General features: G+C 37.1%; 3 protein-coding genes and 1 long non-coding RNA gene across 6 annotated transcripts in view; 3 read left to right on the plus strand and 1 right to left on the minus strand.

Moving 5' to 3' along the window:
- The first annotated feature begins 264 nt into the window (after positions 1–264).
- On the plus strand, positions 265–1,457 carry LOC137574235 (uncharacterized). The gene is made up of 3 exons (XM_068286408.1): positions 265–447; positions 852–1,186; positions 1,248–1,457. The coding sequence occupies exons 1-3, from the start codon at positions 370–372 to the stop codon at positions 1,357–1,359; spliced, it is 525 nt and encodes a 174-aa protein (XP_068142509.1). The 5' UTR covers positions 265–369; the 3' UTR covers positions 1,360–1,457.
- A 399-nt stretch (positions 1,458–1,856) lies between these two features.
- Positions 1,857–4,076, plus strand: RIOK1 (RIO kinase 1). Its single transcript, XM_068286054.1, is given in 4 exon segments — positions 1,857–2,003; positions 2,066–2,260; positions 2,319–3,900; positions 3,903–4,076. Coding segments are annotated over 4 exon segments (1,926 nt in total). The 5' UTR covers positions 1,857–1,955; the 3' UTR covers positions 4,004–4,076.
- Positions 4,077–4,568: 492 nt separating this feature from the next.
- The window catches only part of LOC137573952 (F-box/LRR-repeat protein 16), a 39,557-nt gene continuing 22,684 nt past the window's right edge, over positions 4,569–21,441 (minus strand). For all 3 annotated transcript variants that reach the window (XM_068286052.1, XM_068286051.1, XM_068286053.1), the window contains exons 4-6: positions 21,303–21,420; positions 6,262–6,457; positions 4,569–5,769 (exon numbers count right to left, since the gene is read on the minus strand). In XM_068286052.1, the coding sequence (XP_068142153.1) occupies positions 5,472–5,769; positions 6,262–6,457; positions 21,303–21,420 (612 nt within the window). In that variant the 3' untranslated portion in view covers positions 4,569–5,471. The remainder of the gene's footprint in view (positions 5,770–6,261; positions 6,458–21,302; positions 21,421–21,441) is intronic.
- Positions 10,387–12,060, plus strand: LOC137574142 (uncharacterized). Its single transcript, XR_011031946.1, has 2 exons — positions 10,387–11,410; positions 11,474–12,060. It is a non-coding gene; the product is annotated as an uncharacterized lncRNA (long non-coding RNA).

Raw genomic sequence — 21,441 nt, forward strand, 5'->3', positions numbered from 1 at the left:
TTTCCTTTTGTCTATTGGTTATAATTTGCACATAATTAAAGCATGGCAAAAGCCAATTTGGTCAAAAGCTTTTCAAAAAAACTACAAGAAACAAGGGTGGTGGTGCTGGTGGGGTGGTGGTGGGGTGAAGTGGGCCAAAACCGAAAACGAAAGTTACCGAAAAAACAAACCGTTACCCTTGAAAGCTTGCCACGACATGAAGTGGAGTCGATGCTGAGGCTTAGATGCTTTGGAAAAACTGCATTCAGTGCGATTTTCAAACTCAGCTCGAACGGTTGTAAGACGTAACTGTAACAGTAGCAGAGATCACCTTCAACTGAAACTCGATCCCAGTCGTCCAGTCGTCAGGAAAGAGAGACGAAACAAGACATGATGTGGAAGCAGCTATTATTTACCTGGCTAATAGTACTTGGAGCCTCAGTTTTAGTGGTGGCCATTGAAGTTCAGGTAAGTCAGCATTAGCATAATTATGACATCTACATTAAGATTTGGGATGGGTTTGTCTCTCTAAGCCTGGTCCACATCCACCACAACTCACACACACACACACACACATATGTATGTATGCACACACATAACTGTAAATCGCGCCTACATACGTTCACTTTTGACCCAAAAATCGTAACATGCAATTGAGGCACACACACACACACACACACAAACAAACACATACACTTACATTAATTGTTTGCTAATAATGTGTGGCACCGCACACGCTAAAAAGTAGAGAGGGAGGCTGCAACAACAACAACAACAAACACAACAACAAGAAAAAGAAACCGGTTACAACATGAGAGCTTTCTTATGCAATTACCGTTTTACCGTTTGCCTCAATCTCCTCCCTCTTGCAGAAATTCGGCCATCTATATAATCCACCCCAAGCCGAACATCCGCATCATGAGGAGAAACAGGATCTTAATAAAATTCCCGGTGTTCCTGGAGTTGATTATCCCATCTACCACGAGGTACCCCACACTCAATTCAGTTGCCATAATGTTCCAGCTGTACCGGGAATGTATGCCAATGTAGAGACTGGCTGTCAGGCCTATCATGTCTGTCACGATGGACGCGAAGGACATCAGGGTGCCTCATTCTTATGCACCAATGGCACTATATTCAATCAGAAGGAATTCGCCTGCGATTGGTGGTACAATGTCAAGTGTGAGGAGGCCCTTAGCCTGTATCAGTAAGTTGAAAGAAATTCCATATGAAAGGTTAATCCAATCATATTGCACTTAATTTTCCAGTTTGAATGCCGATCCAGAGCATAATCCATATATACCCAAGAAGAAGTTGGAGCCAGAGTTAGATCATTCAGCCATCCATGGAGGTCATGGCGGATTCTTAATACAAGCATAAATCTATCTACCTACATACATATATAATTACTCCTTTTTTTTTTGTTTGTCATTGTAAAATTTGTACAATAAAAATAACACATAACATACATACATAAATACTTCTTGTTGGAGATATTAGTAATTAATCTATCGATGGCAGCAAATTAATGTTCACTTTTTAATGATATTGGATACTTTTCAATGTAAATATGAAAATACCTTATTTTCTTTGATGTTTTTGCCATTTAAGGTCAACTGACATCAATTCGATGGAATTTGTAAGCCACAACGTTTAAAATAACTTCTTCATTTCGATTTTAATGAATTCACACATTTGTCAAAATTATTTAATAAATTTAATGAATCCATTACACGTTTTTTGTTATTTCTTTTCTTTGGCTTTTTTTGAATTTATTTCCATATGTAGGTACGTTATCCAAAGATAAGTTGGCAGCGCGAAACATAGGCAAATCTGGTATTTTATTTCATGAAAATACCAAAACAATGTGACCGCTTCGTTGTGAATGGCAAAACAACACGTGCCGCTTTTGAGCTTGGAATTGTGAATTGTTGTGAAATATTTAGTTTGGCTTATATTTATATAGCTTTCAATCGATGACTGACTTGCATAAATATAGCGATCCCGAAGAGGAGCTAAAAAATGTAAATATCATATTAAAACGTTAGAGAAATGTCGTCAAATTTCTGATTGTCGTTTCTTGCAGTCGGAATGGCTAAAGAATTCTAAACCCCTCACAGCAAAGCACACAATTGGCAAGGATATAAAAAACAGTGCCATTGACTTCAAAGAGGATACCATTAAAAAGAGTGCCCAAGTTCCCATTGACTTCAAAGAAGATACCATGAGTGACCTTCATAAATACAGCGATCCCGAAGAGGACGAGGAGGAGCTAAAAAATGTAGAAATAAACACTGCGCACAAATTTGGCTACAATTTCTAACTATCTTTTCTTGCAGTCGGAATGGATTAAGGATTTTAAGTCCCTGACAGTAAAGCATGAAATTTTCAAGGATATAACACTCAAGTCTCAAAACGCTAGCGATCAGATGGCTTCAACTGCTTTAGAGGCTGTCAATGGAGATGAGGAGGATGAGGATGTGGATTATGATGACGATGAAGACTACGATTTAAGTGATGGGTATGATGCATACGAGGAGACCTACAGTGGCTTTAACAAACCCAATGCCCATTCACAAGTGACGGCTACTGGAGGCGCTGGCGGTGGAACAGGAGGCGGATCAGGCGGTGGAACACGGATTAGCAGCTATCAGCCAAATGAAAAACTATTACGTCGGTATTCTGCCCGCATCAATGTCGAAAAATATGATCCCACTACCAACATGAGTGCTCAGGCAGCCAATCGTCTGGTAAATTTCGATCGTCGACAGGAAATTGATCGGGTGCGAGTGCGGGACAAACATGATCGGGCCACTGCCGAGCAAGTGATGGACCCACGCACTCGCATGATCCTGTTCAAGCTGCTCAACCGTGGTCTCATTCAGGAAATCAATGGCTGCATATCCACGGGCAAAGAAGCCAACGTATATCATGCCGTCTCCAAAGACGGTGCCGACGAATATGCCATTAAGATCTACAAGACATCGATATTGGTGTTTAAGGACCGTGATAAGTACGTGTCGGGTGAATTCCGTTTTCGTCATGGCTACTGCAAGAGCAATCCACGCAAAATGGTTCGCACCTGGGCAGAGAAGGAGATGCGTAACTATTTGCGTTTGCGTAACGCTGGCGTCCCTGTTCCTGAGCCCATTCTCCTACGCTCGCATGTGCTGGTGATGCGCTTCTGCGGTCGCAACGGTTGGCCAGCACCCAAGCTTAAGGATGTAGAGCTGAGCACGTCCAAGGCCCGAGAGTTGTATCGCGATTGCGTTGTCCTCATGTGGCGCATCTATAACCAATGTAATCTGGTTCATGCCGATCTTTCTGAGTTCAATATCCTCTACCAGGATGGACAACTGGTTATTATTGATGTCAGTCAAGCTGTGGAGCATGATCATCCTCATGCATTTGACTTTCTGCGCAAGGATTGCACCAACGTTTCGGAATTCTTCCGCAAGAAATCAGTTGCCACCATGACGGTGAAGGAGCTGTTCGATTTTATTACAGACCAGTCCATTACCGAGGACAATATGGAACAGTGTCTGGAGCGAATCTCAGAGCGCATTGCGGATCGGGATGTTGATGCCATTACCGCACAAGAGAAGATCGATGAGGCTGTCTGGCAAAATACTTACATTCCCAAGCGCCTCGACGAGGTGCGTCATTTCGAACGGGATGTGGCCAAAGCCAAACAGGGCGAGCAAAAGAACCTCATATATGGCAAAATTACGGGTCTAACTTCGGGCTTAGATGTGCAAAAGCAGCCAGATGTCTTACAGGATCAACTCAATAACGGAGACCAGTCGAGTGAAGAAAAGGAAGAACATAGCGAAGACGATGATGATGACGACAATGAGGGCAAGGATGATTCACACTTTAAGTCCTCTGCCCGGCCACGTGACGAATCACCAGAAAGCAAAAAGCTCGTAAAAAGGCTGTCAAAGATGCCAAAGCAGAACAACGCAAAGTGAAAGTCAAGAAACATGTGAAAAAGCGCAAGGAGAAAGTTGGCAGCATGAAATAATAGATATATACACATATACAAAAATGTCTTTGTATGATTTTAGCTAGACGAATAAAAACTATGTAAATACTAATATAGCCTACAAGATCTAGTTTTTGTTACAATTTGTACGCATCGAATCGGCTGGTATTATCCTATATCAGGACTGAATTCAAATGGGAAAACTAAAAAAAAACCAAAATAAAGTCCACAAAGTGGAGAAGAAGAATTATATAGTTAAAACTAAGATTAAGTAAATTCATTTACTTTTTTTTTTTTTGAATTTTGCATTAATTTATTTCGACATGTACTTTTAGAGTTGTTTTCTTTTAATTGTTCTTTGTTCATTTGTTTTTTTGTTGTTGATGAAACGCTCTCACATTGAATTTAAAAACAAAAGCATTTACAATATTTTTTTTTAATTTGTCCTTCAGCGGTTGTTAAGAGAAGATACACATATATATATATATATATTTATTTTATTGGGATTGGGAGAGACATTTCTTATGCATTCATGTAAATCAAATTGATAATTTAGCATTTACTTTCCCTTTTCTTTATTATTTTGTTTGCATTTTCAAAAATATTCTTTTGTTTGCATAGAATTTTCACATAGAATTTGAATAGAGTCATTATGGTACATCATGAAGTAAATTTTCTTGGGGTTTTTGTTTTTTTTTTTTTTTTTTTTTTTTGTTTGTGGTCGTCGGAGTTGTCGGCAAAAGTGAGTAAAGTTTTAAAGCTGGCATTTTGGTTTTTGTTTTCTTTCATTTTGTGTGTGTGTTTTTTGGTTTTTAATATTTGTTTTTGTTTTTTTCTTTAGCAACTTTTGCCCATTTGAGGGGGCTATAAATATTTTTGTTTTCATTTCATTTATTTAATTAGTTTTTCCTTTGAACAATAAATTGCATACGTTTTGATTCGACTTGGTATCATTTTTTCTTTTATCTTTTTTTTTTTTTTTTTTTTTTTTTTTGTCTTTTTGGGCGCAATGGTTCTTAGTAATTTACATTTATATTTGTATGTGTTTGGGTGTGTGTGTGTGTTTAAATTACAGCGAGAATAATTTAAAAAGTTTTCCATTAAAAACTACAATAATATAAATATGTTTGTATGTATGATGTATGTTTGCATGTTGTGTATATATATATATATATATAAGACAATATTTCATTTGTATTGCATGTAAATAAATATCCATTTTGAGGGGGATTCACTTAACTTAGATTCATATTTGCTTTTGTTTTTGTTTTGGTTTTAAATCACAGCAGAAATCATAAATGAAAATTGCTAAAACTATATATAAAGGAACCATATACGAAAAGAATTAGTTGTGAGAACTGAATTTCTAAATTAAAATCAGTTTTTTAATTATATAGTTAAATAAAGTAATCAGTAATCCGTACAGGACAATCAATGTCATCCATTGTCTCCATATCTTCAACAATGCGCTTCGATTCGTTACGATTCGATTCATTCATTGGATTGATTACTCGATTATCAAACAGCGCGGCAAATGTTCCTTCAAATAGTCAAAGAGCTCATGCGAAGCACCTGGACAATTGGTTAGCTCCAGCTCCTGCAAGTGTCGCAGCTGTATGAGACTCGAGAGACCCGATGAGGTCAACAATGGACATCCGGCAAGTGATAGCACTTGCAGATTGCGCATGGAGCACAGATGCTGCAGGCCAAAGTCACGGACCTGGGAGCACCAGCGCAGAAAGAGGGCCGTAAGCGAGAGCATCGTGGAAATGTATCCAACGCCAATATCCGTAATGTGAACGCATCTGAAATAGTGATGAATTAAATACATTTATTGACTGCTTAAAATAGTTTGCCCACCAAACTTAAGGGGAAGGAGTTGTCTTTAATCCCTTCATTATACATATGTATTTGGTTTTTGCCCACTCTACTATGCACATATCCTCACTGTGTTTCGTTTTAGCCAAAAACACTTTTGTGTCGTGATTCATTCAGCAACCATCCCCATCCCTTACCCCACCACCCCTAGGGAGGCACTATCTAGTAGAAGCCAGTGCAATCATTACAAGGAGCTCTAGTTGCCGTCTATGTAAATATGACGTCTAATGGGGCTGCTACAGAGAGATGTGGGTGGGTGAACTGTGTCTGTGAGATGAAAGGTGACGGAAGGTGTGTCTGAGGCATGGGCGTGGTGACGGAAATTGAATTTCACTCATGAATAATTACGAGCACAATCAGCAGCAGCACCGGCAGCAGCAACTATAACAAAGCGACCTTGTGAACAGAACAACACTCACCTATCCAACGTCAATTCCTCCAATTGATTCAGATCACAGGCGATATACTCGAGCGAGGCATCCGTTATGCGGGGACACCAGGAGAGATCCAGGGCGCGCAGCTTCTGCAGATTCTCGGCAATCAGCTCGACTCCATCGTCGGTAAGTTTACTGCAACCGGACAAACTGAGCACCGTAAGATGCGGCAAGGAGTGCACTAAAGAGGACAAGAAAAGAAAAAAAAAGTTTGCATTAACTTTAACTGGCAAAAGTTCTATTCTGTTCTGTTCTGTTCTGGTCTGGTCTGTTCTGGTGTTCTGGTTTTCTTTCTTTCTCCTCTGCCATTCGCGTCACGTAAATGTTAGGCAACTGACTGCAGCTGCTCCACTTTGTTCTTTTTTCAGAAGTAGGTTGAAACTCGGTCCATGTTCCTTTATTCCTGGCTGACTGGCAACCGTAGTTCTTAGGGCAATATTGTGCATAGTCCATGAGGCGTGTGATTCAAGTTGAAAATTCGTTTTCCCCCTCCCCACAAAGAACAACTAACTATGTCGGTACATATGCAGTTTAAATGCAAACGCAATCAATCAGTTTGCCAAATATGTCAGAAGCACTGAGAATTATCTTAAATCGAATTTATTCGTCCATCTATTTGGAGTTAAGAACTGTAAAGCTCATCAAAGGTTCAATTCACATTGAGTACTATACATATATATACGTATATGTATATGTATATATATGTATATATATTTATCGAATTTTTATGCCTTTTAAATTTTTCAATTGAAATTTATTGAATGATTCTCAAACTGGTCAAAAGGTTGCCTCGATGATTGACAGATGAATTGCAATTCAATTGCCAAATCAATATGATTGCAAATACATATAAACATACTTTTTGAATACAAATTGTTAAACATTTGAATGTAAATCACAATAAAATCAATTGAATGGGATATGACAACAAAAGGATTATCATATGTATGTATGTGTATACATATATATTTTGTTCCTTTGACAATCAATTTGTTGCAGCAATAGATTACTTGGCTATAACTCGATTTATTTGTACATTTACAGATTTGCATACATTTATTAGGTAGGTGAAAATATTTTCTGCTAATTTTTAGTTGAATTGGTCAGACATTCACGTATCAAGGACCAGAAGCCAATCCAGACATCTAAGCTATGAGAATTATAGCCCAGTCGAAAGTAAAAGTACTTGCCATAAGCATAAATATTCTTGACAATTTATCGTACATAAGATCTTCAAAGATCCGCCTGTTCTATGGGAGACATTTCCCACTTTATATAAAAGGATATAGTATATTCTTTTGGCTTTCGATAGGATTCGCAAATTTGAGAGCCATGTACCAATTCTGAACTTTAAGGACTTTACCCAAAAGATATTCCTGTAGTTCTTCAGGTATCTGATATATTCCAGATTTCATAAATTTAAATTTTTTCTAGGTGTATATGTATTTGTAGATGTATGTATCTTCTGATGGAGATTTATTGAGTAAATGCATTTAATTTAGGAAAAATATGTTCTCAAATTTCTTTCAACAATTGACATTTAACATTATATATCTAAGTATAATGTGTAATCGGGCAAAACAAATTCATCAGCTTATACAATTAACTAATAAGTCCCCCTTGTGAAAAGATATTTACAATTGTCTGGAAAATGGCTTTGATTAACTTAATCTGAGAATGTAATACACTTTGTAGGGTTTCTCAGCTGATTGATGGGACGAGGACGAAGTTAAGACACCATTTCTAATCTTTTGTTCAACAAATTGACGAAACATTATCATTTCTGACTGTGTCAGTTTAAAAATTTCCTGATTTAAAGTTATTTATTTAAGCGCAAAGTGTGGCTAAGGCGAGTTGTCTGAGCCTTTGGCGATAAGGGATATGGGATAACGGATAACGGGGTTACTACAATTACCAAAGACTATAAGCTGCTTAAGCGTGCGACTCTGAAGTAACATGGCCAAAAAGGGAGAGGGCGAAAGGGCGTAGGCATGGGCATGGGCATCGTCATCGGCATCGGCCTGGGTATGGGTATGGGCACGTGCGACTGACAGACAGTCAAGCTCAAGCGTTTGCTGGCTGGTTAAACAAAGATAAAACACAGGCGCAAAAGAAAACAAACTTGACGGGAAGAGTATCAGTGGGAATGGCTTGAAGTGATGTTGAAGTGAGTGGGTTAGATAGGTAGTCAGTGGCATTCACAGGAACAAGAATCCGAAGAAGTCCAAAAAATGCTTGTTCACTCAAGAGGAGAGAGGAAGAGAGATGTGTGTAAGCGGCTTTCAGTTCAGAATATGTCTAACTGTGTCCCACTTAAGTTACCCCACCCCACCCCATCCATATATCCATCCGTCCATCTATCCATGCTAGCGAGTAGATAAAAGTGCATCTCTTGTTTGGCTTCTGACCAAAAAAACCACAGACAGGGGCACACACACACACACACTGTATGCATATGCATACAAAACGATTTGAATTACAAAAAATATAGGTAGCCATATACAAACAAACAACTAAAACAGAGACTAACTCAAAGACTCGCACTACTTAATGCACTAAAACCAAAAACAAAAAAGAAACAACAAACAAAAATGGGCCAAAACAAAATATGAATATGTACATACATTTGCATGTATGAACTTACATACATACATTTATACATACATCAACTGAACTGAAACGAACCTTTTGATAATCTATAGAATAGCTTACTTCTGTCCAGTCATGAAAATGAATTCGCTCAAAGGAATGTTAACATAAAAGCCACTAAAAGGTAACCTAAATTAAGCCAAAGTAAATATGTAAGTCTCGGACCATCGTCTGACCCAATTCATGATTCCGGAAATGTATATTATCTGTTGACTTTTTTCCGTTCAGGAGATGAAAATGGAAAATTGGAAGCAAGAGCTATATCTTATTTGCCTATTCGAGTAGTTTTCTAGGCAATGAAGGACTTAAAGACTCTGCTTTAATTTGGTCAATACTCTGCCCTAATTATGCATGTATAGAAATTGGGATGACTTTTTACGTTTATTTTATTATAACTAAAGTTAGATAAAAATGTCTGATTTAGGGGAAAATTTGGCAATGTTATGGCTTTAGTAAAATCTTTGAGCAACTCAGAGTGGGTGGGTGGTTTTTGGGTGTGGGCAAGGGAAACCTCCATTGAAGTGGAGTGCCCTGAAGCCACAACAATGACAGAATAACCGTAACGTTGACGACGACGACGACGACGACCATCAACCATTGGGAGTCTCATGGGGTGAGGTGGAATGCCGATTGGCTGTAGATTGGGGAGGAAGGTGGCAAATAATAATAATAATACCAGGGCAACGTTTAACCGCAAGGAGCAGCTATTCCAGATACAATATATATTTGTATATATGTATGTATGTGTGTGTATGCATAGCAATAACTGTAATTGTATCTATCAATGGAAGCTGCTGCTGCTTAAAAAGGGGGCCACAATGCTGGCGTCGCGACGCCTTCAAAGCTGAAAACCGCAAAAAAAAGAAGGAAAAAACTGAAAAGAAAAACCAAAGAGCAAACTAAAAGAAAAGCAAATAATCAACAACAAAAGGCGTCTCTATGCCAGAGAAATAGTCTCCATATACATATATGTACATAGATGTTTGTATGTGTGGCAAATGGCATTATATTTAAGTTTTCATATATTGGAAATTGTGTGATTAAAAGCCGCCACAACTAATCACAAAGTTGGACAGGGAGAGAGGCGAGATGATCATTTGAGTGACATCGATTGAATTACATATGAAACCATTAGAAAAATCTCAGTTTCTGTCTCTGTCTGAGTCTCAGCCTTAATCTCAATCTTTATATCCCACTCCACTCTCAGACATCGGGGGATTGTGCATATATTTATCAAGCATGTAATCGCTTTTGAAATTCATTTCGTTATCAGCATCCAATCGACGCGCAACAAACAATTTGCAAATGATTTCAACTCATAGAAAATTTATATTCCTTATTTCGTTTTGATTTTTTTTTTTTTTTTCTTCTTTTTTCCTGTTGTTTTGTGATAATTTTAAATATCCTGCTGCAGTTTCATTTTGTGACCGACACTAACGGGTAGTAACGGGTTAACGGGTTACTCGTTTTTGCGATCACAAATTCTGAAATTGCAGCAAAAGATCAACGTATAAAACAAACACATCAAATGATAAGACAGAGTAGACAAATGAATAGAAGATGAAAGGGACGTGAAATAATCAGTGATAAGTGTGTGTGTGTGAATACTATGGAAATTATATATATTTGCAGTCCATGTTTTATATATTGATCAAGTGACATTCTCTGTGTGTAGAATTCGTTACGTTCATGTTTTATGACTGGGCGTTTCCTTATTTCAGAAATGAAACTAAATCCGGCTATACCAACAAATGATCCTTCCTAACAGGTCTACGACAAAAAACAGCTCAATCCTTTCGATTTGTAATCAAGAGTTTCTGCATGTTTGGGTCGATTACAATCTGCTGTTGAAGGGTAGTTAATAACATCTAAATACTCGAAGGTCTTGCTAGAACCAGGAAAAGTTTGCCATCACATGTCACATAACAGCTCCCTCTAACTAACTCTAATAAGTGTGTGTAACTGTTAACATTGATGTGACATTTTCTAGAGCACATGGTTTTTGATCGATTTCTATTTGTCATAGTAGTCAGATAAGGCTGTTTACGACAAATGATCTGCTTACATTAACAAGAAGCTCAAATATAAAATATCATTGGAATAGCTCAAAAGATAAACGACTAATTTGCATAGGAACACACTTATATCAATTCTTTCCGTACCATAGGCAACATTGTGTAAACACTTTGTGTAGACCCATTTTAATTCGGTGCTAACAGGGCTAATGGCATATAAACTTTGAAATCAGCATTAAAATCTGGTAGAATCTAGAATTTATATAAACATCAAAGGTTGGCTTGATATTGCCTAAAAATTAATTTGCTCTCTAAGATATCATAAACACAGTGGCGGATCATCCGTTTGGAGGGAGGTGAAATCAAGCTGCCTATAAACAAAGTGCATTTGGCGACTTTGATATACCATTCTAAGCTCATATAGGATGAATATCCTATATGAACTTCCTTAGAAGGCTTTTAAAACTAAGGTAATTTAGTAAATTTATTCAGCATTAATTTTGAATCGGAATTTACTTCAAATTTTATTTCAGAGTTGATATCCTACGATGATCTGAGTTGAACTCATTGCAAATGTTTGGACTGGATAGGACTACAAAGGATTCAAGCCATGTGAAATTAATGAAATTCTTGACAGATCAAGCGAATGGATAATTACTTAAATATGCTGGACAGGCATTTTAATGAAAGAGCGAACTATTAACTTGGCACTCACTTAATTTGAATGACAATTAATTAACTCACTTAATCACATTCCATAACAAACATACCAAAAAGGATGATACATACATACATGTACATATAATAAGGACATGTATATGCAATTGTGTGTGGGTGTATGTGTGAGTATATATGTTTGGTGTTGCAGACTGTAAAATGACTTTAATACGTTGAAATTGAAAAGTATGCGTTGAATACTTTGGGGAACATCAAATAAATGTCATAAATAAATGTTTCGCCATTTATTCACACACTCACAAACACACAAACATATGAGATAACTTTCTATGAATATGAGTGTGAGTTTAAGTATGTTTGAGTAAATGTTTATGACTTGTAAAGAAAATCAATAAAAACAGCAAACGAAACGAATTGTTGGCAATAACTGTTGGCCACTAAATATTGAATTCATGATTGAGACTGTTTTGTCATTCTTCTCTGCTTGTTGTTGTTGTTGGAGTGCGTATGACAACATACGACAAAGATGAGAGCATCAAATAGAGATGATAAACGTTGGAAATGTTAAAGAACTGCAATTAACTTTATAACAAAACACAAATCAAATCATTCTGATATATGTATCTACTTTAATGTCAGTCTACGTAAAATCAGGACACTTTTTATTTCCTGATAGAGCTAATTTTAAAACGATTTCAATTTCGTTCGCTTACTGTATATATGCATGTATATAGATAGAGACCAGATAAAAGGAAATTCCTTTAGATTGCTGTCAAATGATTTTCACTTTCAATTTTCTTGTTGCTTGCTAAGTAAAACAAATATTTATTAATTAAATATCAGCATTAAATTCTCAACAAGCTTATATGATAAATATACTTGAAATGAGTTAATGATGAAATTGGCAAACACTTTGAATAGTTTAAAATCAAATAATTTGGGGTCTTATGTACATTTGTATAACTTATTAATCTTTAAGCATAGTGTTGAGAGTTAGAGTAAGCAAATTTCCAATTCCTGCCAACATTAAGGATATAAAAAGAGAGGGGGAGAGAGAAGAAAACTAAGAAAAAAAACTCTGGTTAAACCAAATGTCATAGCCACTCAAATGGCAAACTAGGCACACACATCGGCATATCAATGTCGTTTTGTTGTTATGGGAAATGTAAATGTATCTGAGGGATACATGTTATGCACATATGTATGTATAAGTTACACAGTTTCAAGTTGTTTACCCAATGTATATTTATTTACGTGTATCTGTCTCTCAATCTATCCCTCTCTCTCTCTTATTCTCACTCTGTTTGTCTTACTGAAGAGGAGCGCGAATTTATTTTCGTTACACTATTTTCACATAATGTTTTGCCATGCGCAAATTTCCCATTTACATATCAAGTAGATTATAGGAATTTTCTTTTACTGATTTCCAGGAATCAAAGTCAATTTCCTGTAAAAAAAAATTTGTTTCGCATCAAGTAAAAATGGTGAGGTAACAAAAACAAAAACGATGAAAACAAAATGTAATTGGATTTTTTCACGCCTCAAAGTATGCTATAACATCTTAAGTAAAACTTATTTTAAAATGCAATTTTCATGCGCTTAAATAAAGGTTTATCTCTCTCTATGTAAGATATCGAGAACTAAATTCAAGTTTCCCCTGTTGGCAAGACTTTTTGTTTCTGAAATTCGGTTCGTTAATTTAACTAAACTTTAATGCAGAAGAAGAAGAGGCTGCTAAATTAAAGCTGGAGAGCATAATAAATGTCGTCGCAATGGCAATCATTGAGCCAATTACTTACTTCAGACCATGAAAATTCACAGAGTCAACAAAAAGTTTTACGAGTTTATTAAGCAAAGGCAATGGCAATGGCAATGGCAAAAAATTTGTTGGCCAAAAAGTTATTCTCCCCGTCAGCCAGCAAAAGGAATTCTTACCACTGACAACACTAATTTTGTTATTCCTCTTTAATGCAGAATATTCATTACGTGGGGCAAATATTTAGTCGGAAGTGTTTTTGTTTTAAGTTCAAGTCGATAATTATGTTATATAAATGTATGTATATTGGCTAAATCAAAGATTTTGGCCATCAATGATGGGCTTTCTTTCCCTTTTTGGCCAATCTTTAAGGCCTCATTTGCTTTAGTGCTTTAACTTGTCAGTCAATTAACAGCAAAGTTTTCAGGCCGCACACAATGAATGCGCAAAATTAGCCAAGGTACCGCCAAATGCTAAGTAGAAGAGCCAACACTGACTATACTGGACTGGAGCAGGGAGGAGGATTAGGAGGAGGCAGTCGTGGCAAAAGGACCCGCGGGAGTTGCGCATTCTGGTAGGCAAATAATGTTCGAAACGTGTAGGCCTCATTAGGCGCGGGGATTGCTAAGGTTCTGGCACGGAGGCATGGGGCATGGGGCCTGGGTCTTTTTGGGGTTGGGTCTGGTGAAAGATTAAACTGCCGCAAAATATGCGATAGGATTACGCAATGGCGTAGGTCGCTATAGCAAGTCATGTACATGTGGATAGCTCTTTAAATTCTACCAACATAAATTACGCGGCCATTGCACACAAATTAAATAGATAGAGAGCCAAATCAATAGAATATTTCTTATCTATGGGGCCAATTACAACTACTATGTGGTTAAAATGCTTTGACCTTTGAGCTTATGTGTGTGTATGGATGTGAGATTGTTCATAAAAACATAGATTAGGGCAATTTACGAGTCATTAATATGTAAATTTATGTTGAATTTTGCTTTTTAAACTAGAGCAAAGTCTTCCTTAAACGATTGTGGTTATTCTCAGACTAGCAATTAGAAGCAAAACGAGGACGAGCCATTAAAAAATTCACTGGAAATGCTTGTAAGAAAGGACCTGACAAGATACACACAGATACATAGAGAGGGGGAGAAAGAGATATAGCATGAGATGGTGGTGGTGGTGGTGGTGGAGTGGGAACAAGACATACGAAACTGGGTTAACAACAATTTGCAGACATTGTGGGGAAAGGCAGCCGGTGGTGCCAATCAAATTCACCCACGCACAGAGCAGACAGCGACCCAAAAGACAAGCATTCTCTCCCTGTTCTCTCTCTCTGTCTCTGCGTCTATCCCGTGGGAATCATTAGACGACGGTTCAAGTTAATTTTTCCGAATGCATCTTTAATAAACATACAAATAAATAAGTACAAGCTACCAAGTCTAATATCAGGTAATGGAAAGGACAATGATGATAATTTGAATCTTCTTCCATATCAATTACATAAATCAATAAAGATAGACAACTTGTTTAAAAGAGCAAAGTCTGGGTATGAAAGGTGAACGATTGAAAGGCAGCTCAAGTGAAGTCGCCAGACAGACAATTTCAGTGAAAGTTAGTTAGACCTTTTCTTGCCTGTCTGCCAGTCAACTTGGTGGCTGAACTTAAACTTTAAATTTATAACTTTTGTGCCGTCGGCCAGGCAAAGAAAGTTTTAATAACAGCTCTCAGTATCAAGTCAGTCAGTGCTTATCACAACATGCAGAAGCCATTTGGCTAATTGCATTTCGCATCTAATTCAATTGGTTTGAACTTTTGAATCAAGTTTCACAGTGTCTTCCCCTTGGTCTTGGCGCTGCTGCTGATGTTGATGCTGATGCAGTGGCTCATTAGCTGGCTAGGCGCCAAATGGTCAACGTTTTTTTGTGTGTTTCTGTTTTTTTTTTTTTTGAATTTTCTTTGTTGCTCGGTTTCTGTTCTTTATGTTTTATTGGCTTGCCAATGTGGTGTGTTGCAGGTCTTTGGGGGATTTTTGATTCTGTCACATCGTTTGGCACGCGATCTGGCCAACGAGTCAACAGGAAACGGAAACGAAAACGGAAACACACACTCGACACATCGGCTGGTTTGACACATTGACATTGACGAGGTCGTTCAACTGGGCGTATGCGTGATTTATGAATGCATTCAAACATACAAATTGCACAACACAACACAACAAGCCAAACACAAACGCAGCGCAGCACAAGTTAATTTCACATTAATTAACATTGTCAACACAAAAATGCCTCAATAACACAAAAACAGAAAAATGGCAACGCGCAAAGAATGACGAAGAGGAAAAGCCAAAAGAAAGGAAAATACCTGCATACATACATACATACATATATTAAACAAACAAACATCGTAGTCATCATCATCATGATGATTATCGTTGTCATTGGCCACCACCAACTTTGGGGTGATTTTTCGGGTCTTTTGTGGATTCTAATCATTATGTTGGCGTGCAGCTAATGAAGTGCTCGGTTGCGGTTCGTTTCGCGCCTGAACAATTGCAATTGTCATTTATGTCGACGCCAAAAACGAAATGTCCATCAATTTAACCGCAAGTGCACTTTCTCTTGAAGACTGCAAAAAGCAAAGCCAAAACCTGTCCCAGCCATCACACAAAACAGCAGCACACGGCCAACAAACAGAATGATATTGTAAACGAAATAAGCTACAGTGACACAAAAACTAACAAAAATTTCCATAAATTATTGTTTAACTATTCGTTCCTCTCACAAATTTTGCAATCACATTTGATCTGTCGATAGATCTTATTATTTATCTTCTTTAGGATTATCCTACCCATAAATTCAAGTTGAGTATTTTTCAAAAGAGATAGATTGAGACGGGCAGTAATTTATATACTCTCTTAGTGAGCCAAAGACAGTTTTGCCTGTTCTACTTGCAGTCATTAATCGTTAAATCTTTTTATATTCTAAACATAGACGGATCTAGGTCTGTGATATGGGGCAGCTGTGCTCCCTAATGTATGCAATAGGCACTCTAAATAACTAAAGAAAACCTCATAACAATTGTAGAGAGATTGGTTTATATAGACATATATTATACAGACAGACACTAAATACCTTTCTGTCCCTCTGAAAGAATGAACCACTGTGCAGATGAGACATGTCTATCTGCTATATACTAAATTACATAGTCGTTTATTCGCATATGCTATATAAAATACGTATACATACTATATATATGTATATATATTCTTGTATTCTTGTTCTGTTATTTATTTAGTCTTTTTTTTTTTTTTTTGCAATTTTTATATCTTTGTTAAATTTTTGTATCTTGTTGTGGCAATTTGTAAGAAGAGTGAAATTCTTGAGCGTAAAACGAATTCATCTTCTTCAGGCCAGTCAGCCAAAAGGGCAAGCAAGCCAATGATTAACCCCCTTCACCCCTCCTTCTTGGCCATTTGACCCTCAGATACAGAAACATGAACATTGTCGCATGCAATTTTCTTTTCTCATATCGAGTGTTTAATTTAATTACATTTGCCTATGTATTTTACTCTTTTTTCATTATTTGTGTGTATATACATATATTTTCTTTTCGCTCAAAGCAATGTGTGTTGGTCGTGTGCTAGCACGATTTGTTGCTCTTGTTGATGTTTTTTGTCTAGTTAAAGCAATTTTTAATTAACTTTAGTTTGGTGTAGAAGCTTTTTTGATGTCTACGCAGCGGTCCCTCCCTCGCTCTATCTCGACCATGTCCGCCTCCTTCGTCGTCGACCACTTGGCCAACTTGTCAATCAATTGTCAGTTTGTTGCTTTCCCGTTCTGACCATGAACAAAACTAAATGGTTATTTCAAGTGCAGTGCAAGAATGAATGAAAAGCAAAAGCAAAGTTTTTCACTTCAAGCAGTTGCGAAAAAGTTTTTCATAATACAATTAAAGTGAAAATTAAAAACATTAACTTATTCATTTAACTTTTTGATTTTCAAATGTAAGTACTTGAAAATACGCTGAGCATAGAATTTATCATGAACAATTATTTAAAAGTTTTACTTCAATGAAGTAATTTTAACTATAAGGACCATGTTGGTTATTTACAGTGCCGGATTAGCCATGTAAAAGGTTAGCAAATCAGAAAAAGATGTTTCACGATGACTAACTAACCAATGTATTGTTCGGGTACTTCTAACAGAATTTGTTTAGATCGAACTACTTCTTTATCTAGATCTTGTAAGAACAACTTAAAAGAGAGTTGTTATGAGTAACCTCTGGGAAGTTATACATTCAAGAATCACTCAGATCGGATGAATACAACTCTTTAAAGCATTATTTTATGTAGGTTGGCTGTTTAAGCTCTTTCATTCGACCTCATACATATATCATTTGGCTAGTACAGTTTACCAATTTTTAACTTAAGCTCAAAGCCGTGTGTGAGCACACAAATACATTCACATATTCATATGTACATATGCGTACTCAGACATACTTATATTTGCATTCAACCTAAAACACAAGTTCAAAGTTCAGCAGACAACCCACCCACCCAACAAGAAAGAAGTTGGGGGGTTGGAGGGGTATTCGTATGTGTGTAAACATGTATATATAATTGCTAGCTTATGTAATGCGATTTGAGGGGCAAAAAAGTGAAATCAGCAGCAGATGTCTGAGTTGAAGATGGGAGCAAAAGGAATAGAAAGAGCGAAACTGTTACCCTCCTTCCCCCTACTGTGTGTGTGTGTGTGTGTGTGTCAAGGCAAAGGACCAGGCCAGGCAGAAATTCCACTTTAATTGCATTTGATGCCACACACACACACATACATATTTGCAGGCTTATACTCTCTCTCTCTCTCTCTCTCTTTCTCTCAGTCTTTCTAACACACACAAACACAAAGAAACCAAATTGCGCATAAAAGTATGCAACAGAAAATGGCTATGCCACACGCACCAACTGCGACCCAGAACGAAACAAATGCTTGAATAAGCCCGTCCTGTAGCATCAACGTCCCTGGAATCAGACGCCCACACGCTTCACAAGAAGTGCCTGCTGACGTAGTTTACAAGACCACAAAGAGAAAAAAGTGACGTCTGTCATCGAATGCAATTAAAGAACATCCCAGTTAGAACCAGAACACAAAAAACTGAATCTAAAAAAAGATTCTACAACTATTACTCAAGTCACAGAGTCTTGACAACGTCAAATGCCCAAGACAGAAAGTATTATCCGAGATAATTTAAGTATTAAACTGACATCTTTAATATACAGTTTAGAAATCATTAAATCATTATCCCATTTGTAATAGGCTGGTAAGGGCTTTATTGTTATATATATGTATTAATTAAGTTCTTAATTAATTATTTGGTCATCCAAATGCCGTTGCGTATCATGAAAAACACTTTCAGCGAGTTTTTTGAATTTAGTTTGGGAAACTAAACTTTTAAATCAAGTCATTTATTGGTAAGCAAGTTGTCTGTAAAGCGCAAAGTTCTCTCATCAGGAGCCAAACTATTAATTTAAAGATTAAACTAGTTGTCGATTACAATTGAATATATCTTTAAAATATATGCCATATACGTTTGCACCGATATTTTTATAGCCCTTTCAGTATTTTTCTTTCTCTTCTTATTTACAGGCCTTACAAACAACGAAAATTTATCAACTAGTTCGATAATGAACACTTGAGAAATAAAGTGCTGATTGTTCCCATGGGAGTTATTTGATGAAAGTTGGCACAGGTATAAATGACCACATAAAACTAACAAAGGTAATTTAACGACAAACAAATTGGAAAATAACAAAAATACATTGATCTAAAACTTTATTGTCGACCGATTGTCCAATTCTGCTAATGTTTGGCACGAAGAACCCTTCTTTTGTGGCAGGGTATGCAAATCGAAAGAGAAATGTAAATGTTGCCCTATGCCTTAAGCCATTAGATATTGACATTAAATGTTTATCCATTCATCAAGTTAGTTGGGCAAACAAATATATATGTATTTTGGTATGGGTGTGATTGAAGAGTCGTATTAAAAATGTTTTGCCCTTCTCTTAGAAGTCGAATTTCACACATCTAAAGACAAAGTCAGTTAGTACTAATGCCAATATCAAAGGATATGTGGTCTTTAATAAAGCCCAGACCAATTCAATTCAAAATACATTATACTTATTGCGCATACGACGAGTGTGTTGTTCGATGATTAATTTCAGCATGTTACTTCTTAAGACCGAGCAGTTTTTAGTTTTAATATTTCAGACGGTGAAAATCAATTTAAAATTTTCGTAGTTTTCATGTTTGCCAAATTGAAGGGTCTGAAGAGAAGACTTATTTAATATGCAATTGACAACATTGGCAGCTGAAGGAGCAGCCAACAGCCAACAGCAACTGGCAGCAGCAACCAGAGGCGCATCAGAAGAAGCCGCAGCCTGGTAAACATCAGAAGCCAAGTGGCAGTCCCCCCTATGCAGGCTGCCTTTGACCTTTTGCCTATTGGCAATGGGCGATGACGCCCACCTGAGTAAACGGCTCCTAGGTGGTGCCAGGGCTCCGTTGCAAAATGTACTTCAGCAATGTTTTCTCTTTTACTTTTTTTCTCGGGTTCGCCTCTTTTGGTTTTGTTTTTTTTTTTTTGTGCGCGAACTTTGCAATCAATTTTCATGGCAAGCCATTTTCTTTTTGTGGTTATTACAAATTACAAAATGGCTGCCATGCGCCATAGATTACCCCGAAAAGCCGACTTCCGCTGGCCCAACAACTCCTTCCCTACTTTTTGTAGCTCCTTTTTCCTGTCTCTCTCTCTCTCTCTCTGTCTCTCATTCTCGCCATTTTTCTTCCGCTCTTGCCTCTTTCATCTCAACTGTTTTTTAAGTGACGCAAATTAAGCTGGAGATTGCTGGCAGGACCCGCAACCCTTTTGTCCTACGTGGAATTGAAATTGAATTATTGCACTTGGCTACGCGTGGCATATCCTCGGGCCTGCCTGGACCTGTCTCTGACACTCCATATGTGTGTGTGTGTAAAGGATGAGGTAATTAAACGTTTTGCATAAAGCGATTCATTATTATTCATCCAGCATCTAGGAAATATTTATAAGTAGTGAAAGGAGCAACAAAAAATACATATATCCGATTCAATTTCATCGATATTCATGTATGCCTCAAAGGATAATTCGGTTAATGGAATTCTCAGAATCCGGGTGCCCGTTGTCATGTCAATTTTTTAAGCTGACAAGGGTATCGTTCCCATCTTTACCCTTTCTCATCTTTCTTTTTATCTCTCTCTTTTTTATTTCTGGCATAACATGACGTCAAAGGGACGCAGAAATACCAGTTACATTAGTTTCCTTTTTTTTTTTTGTTTTTTATTTTTGGCCATCCGCTCAAAGCGAAATGAAGAACTTTCAATTAGTTGAGTGCCTGTGAAATTATCAAGGTTTATATTTTTCCACCGCAATGCGAGATCATTTATCAGCTACAAGAAGGCCAAATAAAATGCAGTAGATAGTCAAGAGAATGATTTCTGATTGATAAATTGTTACATCAACTGAAATATTTCTCGAGAAATCAATCAAATTAAAGCTCTGGCATTTGGAAAATCAAATAAATGTGCTTGACCTCTTTCAGATGTTTCTACGGATTGAAATTTATTGTTGCAGAAGTTGACCGAATCGTTGGATGTGGCAGATGTAAGAAAACTGTATAGAAAACGCTTGGCAAACTGCTTTTAAGATGGGTTCCTCAATTGTAACTAACTCTTCAATTCTTTTTTAACTTGATCATATTTTCAAGAAGTTCTGTGGCCAAAAACCTTTTTAAAATTGATTCAGTTTTCACTTTGGAAAGATCTTTATGTCCGTTTACTAGGCGGTTTTTCAGAATCGTTTTGTTTTTTTTATAGATAACTAAACATTTTACTTACCGATATTAACAATGCCATGATTGGTTAGTTCCCAACACGACTGTAAGCGTAATATGCTCAAACTGTGGCTCTGTTTTGGTGAGAAGTAGCCCAGGGCGGCATCTGTCACATGGTAAGCCTGAAATGAAGCAACGGAGGC

This window comes from Drosophila tropicalis, unplaced genomic scaffold, assembly GCF_018151085.1.
Source record: "Drosophila tropicalis isolate 14030-0801.00 unplaced genomic scaffold, ASM1815108v1 contig_443, whole genome shotgun sequence".
Classification (NCBI taxonomy): domain Eukaryota; kingdom Metazoa; phylum Arthropoda; class Insecta; order Diptera; family Drosophilidae; genus Drosophila; species Drosophila tropicalis.

Bases quoted from the DNA above. Each gene is read 5' to 3' on its own strand.
- LOC137574235 (XM_068286408.1), top strand. From the start codon at position 370: ATGATGTGGAAGCAGCTATTATTTACCTGGCTAATAGTACTTGGAGCC. The intron at 448-851 runs GTAAGTCAGCAT...TCCCTCTTGCAG, and splicing joins TGGTGGCCATTGAAGTTCAG to AAATTCGGCCATCTATATAA. The intron at 1,187-1,247 runs GTAAGTTGAAAG...TTAATTTTCCAG, and splicing joins GAGGCCCTTAGCCTGTATCA to TTTGAATGCCGATCCAGAGC.